This window comes from Oxyura jamaicensis, chromosome 1 (assembly GCF_011077185.1).
Source record: "Oxyura jamaicensis isolate SHBP4307 breed ruddy duck chromosome 1, BPBGC_Ojam_1.0, whole genome shotgun sequence".
NCBI lineage: Eukaryota > Metazoa > Chordata > Aves > Anseriformes > Anatidae > Oxyura > Oxyura jamaicensis.
The window spans coordinates 149030433-149044553 of NC_048893.1; the positions used below are offsets into that span (position 1 = coordinate 149030433).

At 38.6% G+C, this 14121-nt stretch overlaps 1 protein-coding gene across 1 annotated transcript in view; it reads right to left on the reverse strand.

Annotated features, from left to right (window-relative positions):
• The window catches only part of PCCA (propionyl-CoA carboxylase subunit alpha), a 275014-nt gene that overhangs the window by 199658 nt on the left and 61235 nt on the right, over window positions 1-14121 (reverse strand). The window contains exon 6 of the mRNA XM_035318665.1: window positions 4939-5070. Within this exon, the coding sequence (XP_035174556.1) occupies window positions 4939-5070 (132 nt within the window). The remainder of the gene's footprint in view (window positions 1-4938; window positions 5071-14121) is intronic.

The window sequence follows — 14121 nt, forward strand, 5'->3', positions numbered from 1 at the left end:
AGTCAAGAGATAAATCTAGCAAAAAAAAAAAAATCCCCCTCCCCAAGAAAAAAAAAAAATCAGGGTTAACTGTTTTATTACACCTTGCTGCTTTCCATGACCCTGCACCCTCCAAATTTTAGCTTAAAGGGATAAAATGCATGAAAAGGGTCATTTAAGAATGTTAGTGGTTTCCACACATTGAGTTTGAAGGTTCTTTGTTCCTGCCTGTGACAGTTATGCGAGAATACTTCCCCTTAATAGCCTCTCTGTCAGGAAGTGTTAAACCTGCCAAATGCAGACAATTAGAGCCTCTCGAACAAAATGCAGGAAGAGTGATGACTGATGAAGAGCCACGATTATAGTCGAGAAGGAAACTTTTACATTTCTTTTCTCTTGCAAATGCAGTCATATATTTGCAAAATAGACTGAGGAGGGGGGAAGCAAACAGGGTTGGTTTTGTGTTGTGTTTTTTTTCCCCACTTAGTTACCTGCAAACAAGTGGCTAACTGATACACTGCGGTCCATAGAAAGACAAGCTGCAAATCACTACAGAGGAGTTTTCCACAGCCACTGTATTCATAAATATATTGAAACACATGTACCCATACAACAATTTTAAGAAAAAGTAGCATCATATGAGAAGCACTAATTGTCTCAGTTCTAGCCTGAACAGACAGAAGACATCTGCCCAGCACAGTTATTAATTTACACTAATCAAACATCTGTTTCTTTTTACAGTTTTGCTGTATTAGAACTCAAACTATAAAATACAAAAAAAAATGCATATTCAAACTCTTTAGCCTTCAAAGAGTGTTTCTGAAACAGGAAACAAAAATATGCTGCGCTTTAAAAACAGTTCGAAAAATTCATAAACAACTGACACAATGAAATCTCTGGTAACGATCTTTCGATCTTTTTCCCTAAGAAAGTAAAATTTAGTGTCATGCATTTCACTTGCAGATTGCATAAATACAGCAGCATTTTGAGTAGCAATAAAGGTAAGACAGTTGTTTTAGATTTGGGTGCAAAAAACTTATGATTGATACACAACATTTGCCATTAGACAAAAAATGAAAGCTATGACAACACTCAAGACCATATATGCAAAATACACAAAAAACAGTGGTACTAAGACCATTTTGAACGTTTTTTTTAAACAACTTAAGTCCTCGCTGATTTATTACCATTTCCTCAAAAAAAACACAGTAGGTCCACTACCGTTTTCCCAAAATAACCTGGAGATTGTAAAGAAATACATAATTTTGGCACAATCTTTTATTGCACAAATAAAAGCGTTCAAGTAATGCTACAAGTTTATAAAAATCAAGAGTTATAAAAAAGACATCATAATGGTATTTACAAATGGCTGGTTTCATTTTTTTTTAGTTACAGACATAAAACACTCAGTTTTACTCAGCTTAAGAATTTCTAACCTCTTCACATACATGCCTTCCTGCCATGTACCAGCAGGTGGAGACAAAAAAGCAAAATTATTTGACATAGAGGAATGCCAGGATGAAGCTGTTTAAGACCAGGATGAAGCTGTTTATAATAAACTACTTGAGCTGTAAAACATTGTTTTAATTATGAATAGCTACATGATATTTGTCATGGCTGAGGGTGTTGGGCCTGGAGAATCTGCAAGTCACGACTAGTCTCCAGCAACCTCTTCAGCAATACAGTAGGTATTGAATACCAGTGTCAATAACCCAATGCAAGAATACAGCCAAACCAGGTACCTGAAACTTAAATACAATAAATTCTTAACCTCGATGAAAACCTTCAACATGTCTACTGACATCAGTGAAACCAAGTTGACACCTGGAGACGTTAATCTTCTGGGTTTACATCCAGCTATGTTCTACAAGCCATAAAAACAAACTGGCTGCATATATTTAAAACCTTTCTTCTTTTTCTATTCCTTTGCCAGTTTTCCACCATGACATCTTCACATACTCAGTCCCTTTCTTCTTGGCATGCATTCCTTTTCACGTGTTTACAGACATTTTCTCAGCTCTAACTTCAGTATAGCCATTGGTCACATGGATAAACACCAATTCTTTTGATCAAGACTTTAGGCTATTACCTCTCCCAGTCAAGGTTTAGGAAACTAATTGAAGTTAGAGACTTTGAACTGAAAACTACTTTTCAATACCTTTGTTGACTCCCTAGCTGATAGGGCAATACTCAGTTTTCTTACAAGTGTGCACTGACAACCCTTGTGTCAACCAAAACAGGGAACTGAATGAAAGACAAGAAAAAAAATTACTCTGACAAACTGCCCTCTCTACTCTCACTCTGCCTTTCCATTCTCAGTTTCACACTTACTACAGTGATTACCTATATGAGAACACTTGGTTGTGTCTGCTATGCCAAGCATTCTCTTCAACCCTTCCAGGTCCCTTCTTAGAGTACACTGTTGAACAACTTCCTTCTCTTAAAATGTATAAAGAAAAATTCCCAATGAGTAGAAATTAACATTTTCTCCAAGGTGTGATTTCAGGAGCTAAACAACTCAGTCTACTAAGTCTAAATACTAAGCAACAGAAGTCAGGGGGGAAGCTTCACCCTTTATTCACGAAGGACCTGTGCATCTGCAGCACTAGTTAACAAGAGCTGAATAAAGACAACTCTTCAAGTAACAAAGATTTCCAGTGCAGTCCTGAGATGAATAAAAGAAGCACAAGAAGTTGTTACTCTATGTTTGCTTTAACTATTCATCCACAAAGAACACATGCAACTGATCTTTCTTAACTTCTGGCATTGTCAGAGGCATGAATGCAGTTTCCTTCCAGCTTTAGACTCCGCTACAAAGATGAAACCACCTCTAATCAACTCAAGTATCAAGCAGACACTTAACTCCTTCCCAAGACCTTTAAAATGTCTACTTCTCAAAAACAAGAGCCCTCAAAGATTTTTAAAGTTGCATAGCTCTGTGACCAAAATAAGACTCCCAGAGAATGGCGGAAATACGACACAGTCTCCAATTCCTCGTGTGCTGTTCTTCTGATTATATTTGGTGTCACACAGCTTTGCCCTTCATCTCCTCGTCTGAATTGACAAAATACTACATCGAGCTCTCATCAAGGATCAGGCATCCTGTACAACCCAATTACTCAAGTATTCATCCCAGCAAAAGTCATGATACCACAGAAGGGAGATCAGAAGACAAATGCAGACACATAATTAGATGCACAGCAAGGATGAAAATTTCAGTTACCAGAAGTTTTATTTCCTAGAACTGCTAACTAGAGCACTAGTCAAATTTTCGTCTAGGAGATGGAAAAGTTAACCCTTCTGATGGAAACTACAACACTGGCAAGGCCTATGGATTCTCCTTTTTCTGACATGCTAGGCATACTGCAGCTTTTTAATCTCGTGTTCTTTTCCATCAACACTCTTCAGGCAATCAGAACTACTGCAAATGATGTATGTGAAATTGATGTGATATGGAGACTTCAGGATTAACCAACTACCACATAGCTCCTTTCAACGGCTGGGATTGGATTTGTCAAATCCAATCCTACATTCCAGTTCTTTTGGTGTTAAGACTATCATTGCCTATAGCTGATAGCCAGCCAGATCACTTGCATTCCTTCATTTTGAGTACCTGGAACTTCAGATAATTGACGACAAAAAAAAAAATAATAATATTTAAATACTGCACACCAGGCATTTCCTTCTCAAGTACTCAAGAATTCTCTTGTGCATTTTGATCTTCCCAGACCTTTCAAAATTTTACCATTCTTTCTCGCTAGCCACGCTCTCCAGGCAGTTCATCAAAACAGATCATTTTGTGGAGAGTTAGCCTCTTCATACTCTATTTATCTTCCTCATTTAATTGGTCTTATTTTACTCTAAGAAGTTAAAATCTAGCTTAACTGACACAATACTGAACACTATCCTGGTATACGTTGCTCCTTGAAGTACAATCTGCGTTCCAACAATATATTCAGTTGTTCCCACTTATCTTGAAATTTCCCATTTCATCATATAAATAAGATCCATGATGATCAGAGGTCAACATAGTCATAAATAAAACCTGAAAAAGTTTTCCTTCAACTACATGTTGGAACATGAAAAGCTTGTTTAAACAAGTTTTACTCAAATTTTATCTGAAAAATAAAAAATAATAAAAATCACCTGAAGTGACCAGCATAAGAATTTTCAACCCAGGATAATAAAGTTTTAGATCATCTAGACATACACAACAAAGGCATAAAGGCAAAAAGCTTATTCGTCTTATATCACCACAATATATATGGTATATAATGACACACAGGAAAGATTAAAAGAGCCCCATACATAATCTCTATAAGACAAAATAAACCAAAACCAAGACATATTTTATGCCACCATACAAAATAAAGCAACAACCAAGATATATTAGAAAGATGTTGAAAATCATTCCTTCTAAAACCTCAGGAAGAAGACTACCTGTAGATTTGGACAGAGAAACAACTTTTTTTTTTTCCCCCCTAAGTGAGTTTTTCTACACATGAAAAGCTTTACTACCATCAGCACTGACCATAAGATGGAAGATTTGTACAGTGTAACGATCTTTACTGCTACTCAGAAAGTCTACTTGCTATGTATACTTATGTTAACTTCAGTAATATTTTATGTCAAGATCTTGGCCAGCAAGAGTAAATGTATGTCTTCTACATTTTTCAGACCAACACAAAAAGGCACACCTCACAGTAAATACATTTACCTGCCTTTGTGTTAAATTTAAATCAAAATATTTTCAGAGACTTCATGCAAGCGGTCCTGAATATACCATGAAGCATTCTTCATCTTTCCTCCTCCAAAGATCCGTTCCTCTATTTTAATTATGTCTCTTATTGATAATGGAGTTGAATTTATAATTATATTCTGTATCAGACCTTCAATAGGTGTACTTCGATTTAGGCACTGATTCTACAGTGGGCAGACAGTAGTTAAATGGTTTCTCACCTTGACTACTCCATCAAAGCCAGGGATTGTGTTGACCTTTGCATTCTTGGCTAACAATTTGCTTTCAATCTTGTCTCCCATAGCTTGAATAGCATGTGTGTCAGGTCCAATGAAGGTGACACCTTCTGCTGCCTGCAGAGACAATGAAGATACATCTTTAGAAGATTAAACTTAAAAATCAACAGCCTTCTGCAGTCATTACCTTTAAGTTTAATAAAGAGTAAAAATATTATTATTAAAGCAATATTTAGAAGACCTAATAATCTGCTTATGCAACACTAATAATATACAAGCAGCATGTCAGCCAATCCATTCAAAGACGTATATGACCTTGTGAAGCTATGTATACACACAGATTCAAAGCCCCTATGATTAGCATTTGTATGAATCAAAGCCAAGCCAAAGAAAAATAGCTGAAAGTGGAAGTACTACAACTTCAAAGTTAGAAATATCCCTTGAGAAAGCAGAGGCTAGTTAACTCAACACTGAATAACTCCAAGTAATTTACAAAGATACGCTTGCTAAACTGTAATATAGTCGTAAATTTCATTATGTATTCTTTAAACACAAACCTCGATGAAACTTCAAAATAGAAGTACAGTCTCTTATTAAAGAGATTTAAATACCTGGTCAATAAAGTAATAAATACTGTTTGCCCAGTTCTTTTCAACAACTCTCAGGAAAAATGGTCAACGCAAAATAACACATAGTTAGAACACCAAATTGCTTTCCCCCCTCCTTTTTCTCTATGCCAGCAGTAGACTTCAGTGATGAAGTACATAGACTTATTTTTTTAAGAAACATTTCAATTCTCAGTACTATACAGAGCTAAAGACTACTCCACCAGATCTGCTTCACAACAAATACTGATACAGTGAGTCTGTGCATGTTTTAGGTAACTTAAGTCTTTTGTACTATAGGAAGAAAAGCCAGAAGAGTGCTATAACTAAATCAAAAGAATAAGCATACTAGCCTTGCATTTTTTTTCCAGCTATTTTGTTGATTATCACCCAATTATAAGATACCTATTAAATACTTTAAAAATTGTTTCCAACTGCTGAGCAGTTTACTTAAGAGCAGCACTAACAAAATGACATTCAATTCCTTCTGTCAGAACTTGTGTCTTAGTGTTTTACTTCCAGCGTATGCTCGTGCTGCACATATTAGCATTGTCATGTACTTATAGTTACTAACAAAAAAAATCACTTGCTGAAAGTTTGTGTATTTATGCAGTGGTAGTACATGACCACAGAACAAATGTGTGGAAAAAATACATTTTTGTTCAAGGTGTGGGAACAATGTCCTCCTATTCATGAACTTGTAAAGCACCCAACACGCATAGGAGTTACTGTTCTCACTGTCAGCAGCTTCATAGCAGGAACAATGTAATAGCAGAAGCTCTGCATAGACAACTTCCTATCGTTCAGTTAAGAAGGTGCTACAGATAATGGAAAATAAAGACAAAATAAATATTACAGAAACACTAGAAAGCTCCATGAAAAGACACCCAAACCAAATGCAGAGCATCAATGCAGCTACACAGCAAAGGTTCATTAGCTTGAATTCACAATGAAATATTTGGGTTGGGGTTTTGCTGTTTGGGGGAGGGGGAAAAGGAGGTTTTCTGATTTCAGCCCACCTTTTTACTACAGTAGGCTTATTAGCTCAGCAACTCAGCTATAGTTATTTGGTTAATAGCAAGCAGTCTCACAAAGTTGGGAACACTGCAGTAGGAATAGAAGGACAGACATGAGGGTACAGATCTCAGTGCCAAAGGATCTGAGCATAAAGAAATTAACTTTTTAAAGAAGAGAATCAAGAAGGCATTGGTATTTGAAAGCACAGTGACACTAAGCCTAGAACAAACCGTTTGAGAAATAGCAGCGGATTGCAACCTGAAAACTGACAACTCACTCCCTCTCAACAAGTGTTTTCAATAGAGTGCCTGCATACATTTGGAGGCAGGGCAGGGTTCTCTTATTAGACTGTAATCCAATCTCAAAGTTTTGTGGAAGAGGTTTGCTAACACACTTGGCAACTGAAGATTATGCCATTCCTCCCATATCACTTGAACTAGAAAAGCCTTGTTTCTACAGTTTCTGCCATAATACTGGCATTTCCAGCCTGCCACCCACCACCTTAAACTTCACCACGGATTGCTTCATCTCCTCATTTTCCTCTCAAAGTCTACCATTAAAAAACTGTATCTACAGAGGTCATCAAGATAGTAGATCCAAAACTTTTGCTACTCTTACAGATCATCCAAGACTTCCAGCCTACAGTCTATTTCCAATGTAATACAGTCTCTTTAACTCTTTTTCTTCCTCGTTCTTCTGCAAGAAGACAAGGAAGCCTTTATTCAAGGTAGAGGTCATAAGAGAGGATAAGAATTACATTCACAACACTAGCAAGCATGCACCTTTCCAGGGAAAATTGTGTAGAGGACATCTTGCTCCACTTCACCTGTCTTTTCATTGCCTTATTACCTGGACTTTCAAAGTGTTCGTTCCTTGCTCCCATCCACAAACATAACTGGATAAGGGAACAGGTCTGTTCAGGAGAGACTTATGAACCGCCTGAGAAGGAACACAGCAGGCCATTTCAAGAAGTGAATCTGCTGCATCCAGTGTATTCATTGCAAAAACATTATAGACCTGTAATATCCCACATGGATACAACCAATGTTTCTTATTAAAAATGAAGAGACAGAAGATGGGCTGCAGATTGTCATTACTCTAATATGTCTCACCTGTTGCAAGGTCCATTTTTCTTTTTAAATGTATGTTTTTAATGCCCATCATTTACAAACTGCACTTGTCTACATATGCACCTCCTAGCTTCAACTGCTCTGCATCTTTCACAGAATTTTCTTTAATTATGAACAAGAAGCAGCTTAGTAACACCAGCTGTTCTCCTCTTTGGTTCGTCATTTCAGGTACTTGGGGCATCTACTTTCACTCCAGCAACAAAAACTGAAACAGAGATGCTTCACTCAACATAATATCACAAGGTATCTCAAACCACAGAACCGCATGCTGCAACATCTGCAAGTCAAAAGTAAACCAAAACTAGGGAGGATCCACTAGTTTCCAGTGGGTATTTCAGCTCATTCCCTGCATAAAAAAGGTGCATCTTCTTTGATGCTGCTTGCAGCTAACTTTAGCTGGGCTCACAAAAAAAGAAAAAAAAAAAAAAAAAAAAATATTTTGTCAGCAGAAGACACTACTGGACAAGCTCTTACAAGTTTTGCTACAGTAACCCATGACACACCAGAGATGCTTGCCTGAGCCCTCTGCCAAATCTAGTCAGGTCACATCTAGAAAAATGCCTCAGCTTCCTTACCAACAGTGATGGGTAATGTACTAAATGACCTAATGCCTGATACTGAAAGTGACAATGAATGTAGAAGTATAGCAATAATACTGTCGCCTCACACAAAGAGGTATCAGCACCCATCTATTCATATCCTCAGTTTATGATGCACGTGGACGTGGTACAATTGTGCAAAAAGAATTCCAATGCCTATTGACAGCCCATGCACATTGCTAACGTAGTAACAACCAACACAAGATGCTCCTCCGCATACACGAAACCTTACACAGTACACATCAAACAGGTTCTTCAAAAGTTCTGGTACTCCTCCACACACTCGACAGTGGACTCCAACCTTGACCTCTAACTTTTTGGCTGCAGGGGAGCATGTTAAGTTGCACCATAAGCACACACCCACATTTTCTTCAGAAACATACCTGTATCACTGCTCTCTACTTTGCACAGTAAAAGGTACATACTAACAATAAGGCACATTTATAAAAGAACATTTTCAGAAAACATTCCATGCCCAGCATATTCTTTCTTTGACTAAAAAGTAGATATTGAAGAGTCTTCCCCAACACCTTTCTCTATTTTTGAGAGCAGCACTAGTTTAACTGGTTGATATTTATGGCATTACAATTAAGTTTGGCTTTTTTTTTTTCCCCTCAAAAGAGCCAGAAGAAAGACTTATTCTACCCTCAGGTGGATGTGGGATGCTAAATCAAAAACTAAGCAATGTCAAGATAGATTAAGCAAAGCTGAGATTTGGAGAATCCATACGGAGTGTCTGTGGTTGAGCTCTGCCCAGTCTGTCACCAAAGTCTGTCTGAAGTGGACCAAATAGACCTACACTTGTGTAAGTCACCATTCTCCTGACGTTTGGAAAGAAACTGTCCCTCTGACCACCTCTTGTGGTCCCGAGATAATTGATGAGACTGATCCTGAGAGAGGAAATTCCTTTACATCTAATGCAGAGATTCACAATTAGTATTTTATACAGTAAGTGGTAGAGTCAGCCTTAATGACAGCACAAGCAGAGCCAGAGACAGAAAGCATGAAGGAGGGAAAAGAGCGTAATAAACTTTTATACATGTGAAAACAATTAAATATATAAACATAATTTAATACAATAATCTCTAGCTCCCTTAGCAACACGACAGCCTTCTGCGGGTTTATGAATATGTGGCAAAACAGCCAAATCGCTGCTAGGCCTCTCAGCACTGCAGGAAGTGACGGAACAGTTCCAACCCAGCCTTAGACAAAACAAGTGATACTTAGACTTTTTCTCTGTTACCACATTTGTTACGGACAATTAAACACACTTCTAGGTGTCCTCATTCAAGCCAAGGTATTTGAATCTGCACCTAACACCAGCCTGAACAGCTCCAACCGAGAAGGAGGTATCCCGTGTACTACAGGAAAGAAAAACATAGGTATCAAGAATTCTGTGTTTTCTTTCAGGATCATTTGGCAAGGGGATCCTTCCACCCAAGCCACAATGATGTGGCAAAGCACACTCCCAACTGCCCAGCTGCTTCCAGTCACAAGCGCCCCTGTAATTATCTCACCACACAGAAGCAATGGCATTAATGCAGGTTTTGTGCTTGTTAATTCCCTGGTGCCTGAAGCAGTTAGTTGTAGGAAAGCATTTCCCATTTCTGAGGAAGAAACGGATGGAGGGATCTCAGGAGCAATTACAGCTGCTCTACCTTACTGAAAATAAACTCTCATGTAAACACTGAGCTGGTTTTAAACATGCTCACGAAGCTCACAGGAGAACCCAAGCGATCTATTGCATATAACCACTGGATCGTATGCTCTCAAATCCACATTAACATGTTTTCAAGACTACCCAAACTCAGGGTGCTTCTCACTGGAAGACAGACAGCAACAGTAATTCACTCAGGAGAAAAAAGGCTTAACCCCAGTGCCTCTAGCTGGGTAGGCACAGGGCCTGAAATTCCATCAGGAATGCCTGGGGAAGGAACCGAATCAACCTAGCTGCTTCTACCCCATGTTCTCTCTCTTTTTTCCTCCATGTCCCTTCCCACAGTCCTATCCCCTTTCTCTAGGGCAGGTTCTGGCACTCCTCAGTTGTAGCTAACTGACATGGCTGAAGATGGCACAGGTTTGAGGGTTGGTTTTATGTTTATGGTTGTTGTTTGGTGATTAGTCCTTTTCATTGCTTTTGTGGGTTAAAATAAGCTAACAGAGAGGCTTAATGAACATTGGAAGTACCAGCTGGAGCACACAACTAGAGAGAACTTTTGTTCCCCCAGGCACATCCTCAAGCTCTCAAGTGTGCAAGGGAGGGGAGAAACAGTGCTGCCACATCAGTCTGCTCTTGTGCTTTGATCTGCATTTGTTTTATTTTAAAACCAACTTTAAGACATGTTTTTGCTTCTCTGAGGAACACTGTCTGAATCACAGAATGGTGAAGTTTGAAGCAAACCCAGTATTGGAACCAGCTCTTTGGTGGGTGCTGTCAAGCAGCGGAACAACTTAGGAACAGAGAGAACTGGAAACTCCATTCTGTTGCAGCAAGGTAACAGCAAGATGAGCAGGTGTGGGTAACAACTCACCGTATTTACTTAACATACTGGTGAATGAGGTTATTAAGGAAGGTCCACAGTTAAGAACTTCAGTAGAAATTGTTATCATAGGTCAAGTTTTCAAAGAAGTTTTGTTCCAATTTTCAAGTTTTCTTAACAGGAAAATCTGCAAAAGGTTTCCACAAAATATGTGCTTGACTCTGATGAACTTTGACTTCTGTATTGGGGAAAGATTACCTTAGCTTTTCTGCCCTCTTGACACACAGCCACTCAAGGAGGCAGATCCAGCAGGAAAGGGAAATGGCCAAAGTTTGGTAAGCGACTGAACAGTAACAGAGTTACAGAAAAACTGGCATCTACCACAGATAAAGTCTTCCATCTAGAGCAGGAACTTACAGCTCACCAGAACAGAACAGACAAGGATATGGAGCTGCCAGCAGCCACATATGAAGCAGAGCAGATAAACAGCTCAGCTCAAGGATAACTACACTAGCTAGCTGAGCTCAAAACTCCATAAATCTCACAGGTGAAATATAGGGTTGAGAAGCTGGGTTGGCAGCAAAAACAAGGTCCAACAGAGGTTTAACCAACCCAGAAAATAACCAAGCAGAAAGGCCAGATAAAATATCCAAAGACAGGCATGATTAAGGAGTCCTATCAGAACAAGAAAAAAAAAGTGGCAGCTGTTAAAAAAGGCGAGGACATCAACAGATCACCTCGCAACACAGGAACTGTTTATTGAGCACTGGGAAGGAATCCCTCTAGGAAACATAATCCCTCTAGGAAACATGTAGCTTTTTGCAAGCTACACAGAAACCATCTCCCAGCCACAACTGGATCCTGTCACTGAAGTTACTGCTACTTTCCTTACAGCTCACAATAAAGACCATATGCAGGAATGGTCAAGGATCAGTCATCAACCTGTAAGTTTAACATTGACAAGCGGAATATTTCATTTTATGCAGACTTTAAGCTGGAAAAGACTTAGAACAGCAACATGGTATTATCATATTATCACCAAAACAGTAACTCTTCAGCTTTTCAGCAAACATGAGTTTCTCCAGTCTTTTTTAGAATGGAATAAGAAGGACCTTTGAAGACAAAAGGTCTTAGGAATATGAATGAGAACAAAAGCATCCTTCATTAGAACAAGTATTTAAAAGGAGGGGGGGCATGATGAAGAAAAGGTCTTTCTGTGTAGGCTCACAAAACAGCAGCAGCATCTGTTCACTGAATACAGTATGCAATATAAGCAGATGGATAGCTATTATAGAGTTAGAAAACTGTAGCATCCTACTTCTTTCCGACTACATCTGCCTTTGGCTACTGTAGTTCTTCCTGGAGGCCTGGCTTTTGTTTTCTTTGATGGCTTGGGAGGGAAATGGAGTATTACAATCACCTAAGGCTGCATAAGCAGCAGGCAGGTAGCCTGTCACAGCTACCAGCCTGGGAAGGAAAAGGTTAATTGGTCTTGTATTGCTGACTGGGAAGGTGTCAGAGCCCCAAGAAACTTGGAAGGGAAGGAGGCAGCAGCGAGGACGTGTGCTGCCCAGCCAGCCAGACCTCACGGCTTGTTCCGAGTTCTACTTTGAAATAAAACTTGCTGTTACTTGGCTCAGAAACACACTGCAATTTAGAAGCCAGACCCACCACACAAGCTATGTCACCACCCGTGACACTGAACCATTCAATTTTAAATCCCTGTACTCACTGCCTTAAAGAGGTGTACATACAGTAAGAGAAAGTGATACAATAAAAGTTTCTCCAAAAAATGGGAAAGCTAACAGAATGAAAAAAGCCTTACCTGAAATTGAATGCAGCTGCATTTGAGAAGTTTGTCTCAGTTCTTAGAACTGAAATTACAGAACACTAAAGCATTTTCACAACCACGACCTTCAGGAAGAAAGGGATGAATGTTGGGCAGCCCTTCTTAAAAAAGAAAAAGAAAAAAGAAAAAATAGAGTCCACTAATTTACTTGGAAATAAACCAACACAGACGTTAATTTTGTTGTATAATACAACAAAAGGTTGAACTCCTTTTAAGCCATTATAAGAAATGTATCTGATTTATTTAATCCTGGTGAGAACCTGCTCATACTGGTCTCCAAAGTATAGTTTAAGCTATGCAGAGCCATGAAAACACATTATTCGGTTAACAGAAAACCCTGTACTACATTTAAGTTCCATTAGTATGACATTGCAAATTCCTAGAGGACCAACCAAAAGCAGCACTTAGGTCCAGCTGAATTTGCCAGAAATATGCCCAAAGGATGTGGAAACAGCATCTATGTGTATGATACATAGAAAAGTAAGCATATCTGTATGTTTGCTAATACAGTATCCATATATTCACATATTTGCAGGGTGGGATGAAAGATATCAGTCTCTTATACGACTCTAACAGTCAGCTTAAAGAAAATAAAGGCACTGTTGCTGAATCAGTATAAATGCAGTCTAATGCCACCAAAACTCCACTGTCCCAAAGGAGTAAACATCTCTGAGGAAAGGTATGTGACCTCCTGCACAAGAACAAGAGAGCAGCCAGGGTATATCTAGATGGTCAGCATCAGCTCGCGCACAAATGCTGTGAAGAAAATAGCTGTTATATAAAATTTAAAAGCCATTTCCTTTTTGAAGTGGTACATTTCCAGAGTCAAAACTAAGAATCAACCTAATCTGTATATATATTTCCCTAACAAGACACAAGCTGTGAAGCCATGCATGCTATCACAGAGCAGATGTACAAAGGGTAAATGTGCTTGCTCCAATTCAGTATTGTGTCTCATAAACCAAACATTTCATAGTGTATATTATATCTCTAGAGTGGAAAATAATGCTATTCAATTTCAAGGCCGTATCTTCACAAGTGAAAAGCCACACAGAAGCTTCTTCCAAGGACTCAGAGCTAAAAGATTTGGTGAGAAGAACAAAAAATACCTCTGGGGATCTATTCTTTTAAGTTTTCTCTTTGGATCTGATGATCAAGCTGAAGCCTTACTTGATAATTTCACTTAAAACCAGTTTAAAGCTTTAGATGGTCTACATATTTTATGCCTTAGTTCAGAACCCAAATGCAATGCTAAATTATCCAAGGTTTTTGAAGCACTTCTCAAAGAAAAACTATTGTAATAAAAACTTTAACATAGTTTATATGGCATGTCACTGACAATGATGAATTGCTCTGCCACCTACAAAACGTTACACACACACATACTGCGAGCACAGGAACTTATTCTGCGGTGTTGCTAAAAGTTTGAGTATTCAGCTTCATCAGGAGTAATGAATACCCAGAAAATTTAGGGAGAAACAAATGAAA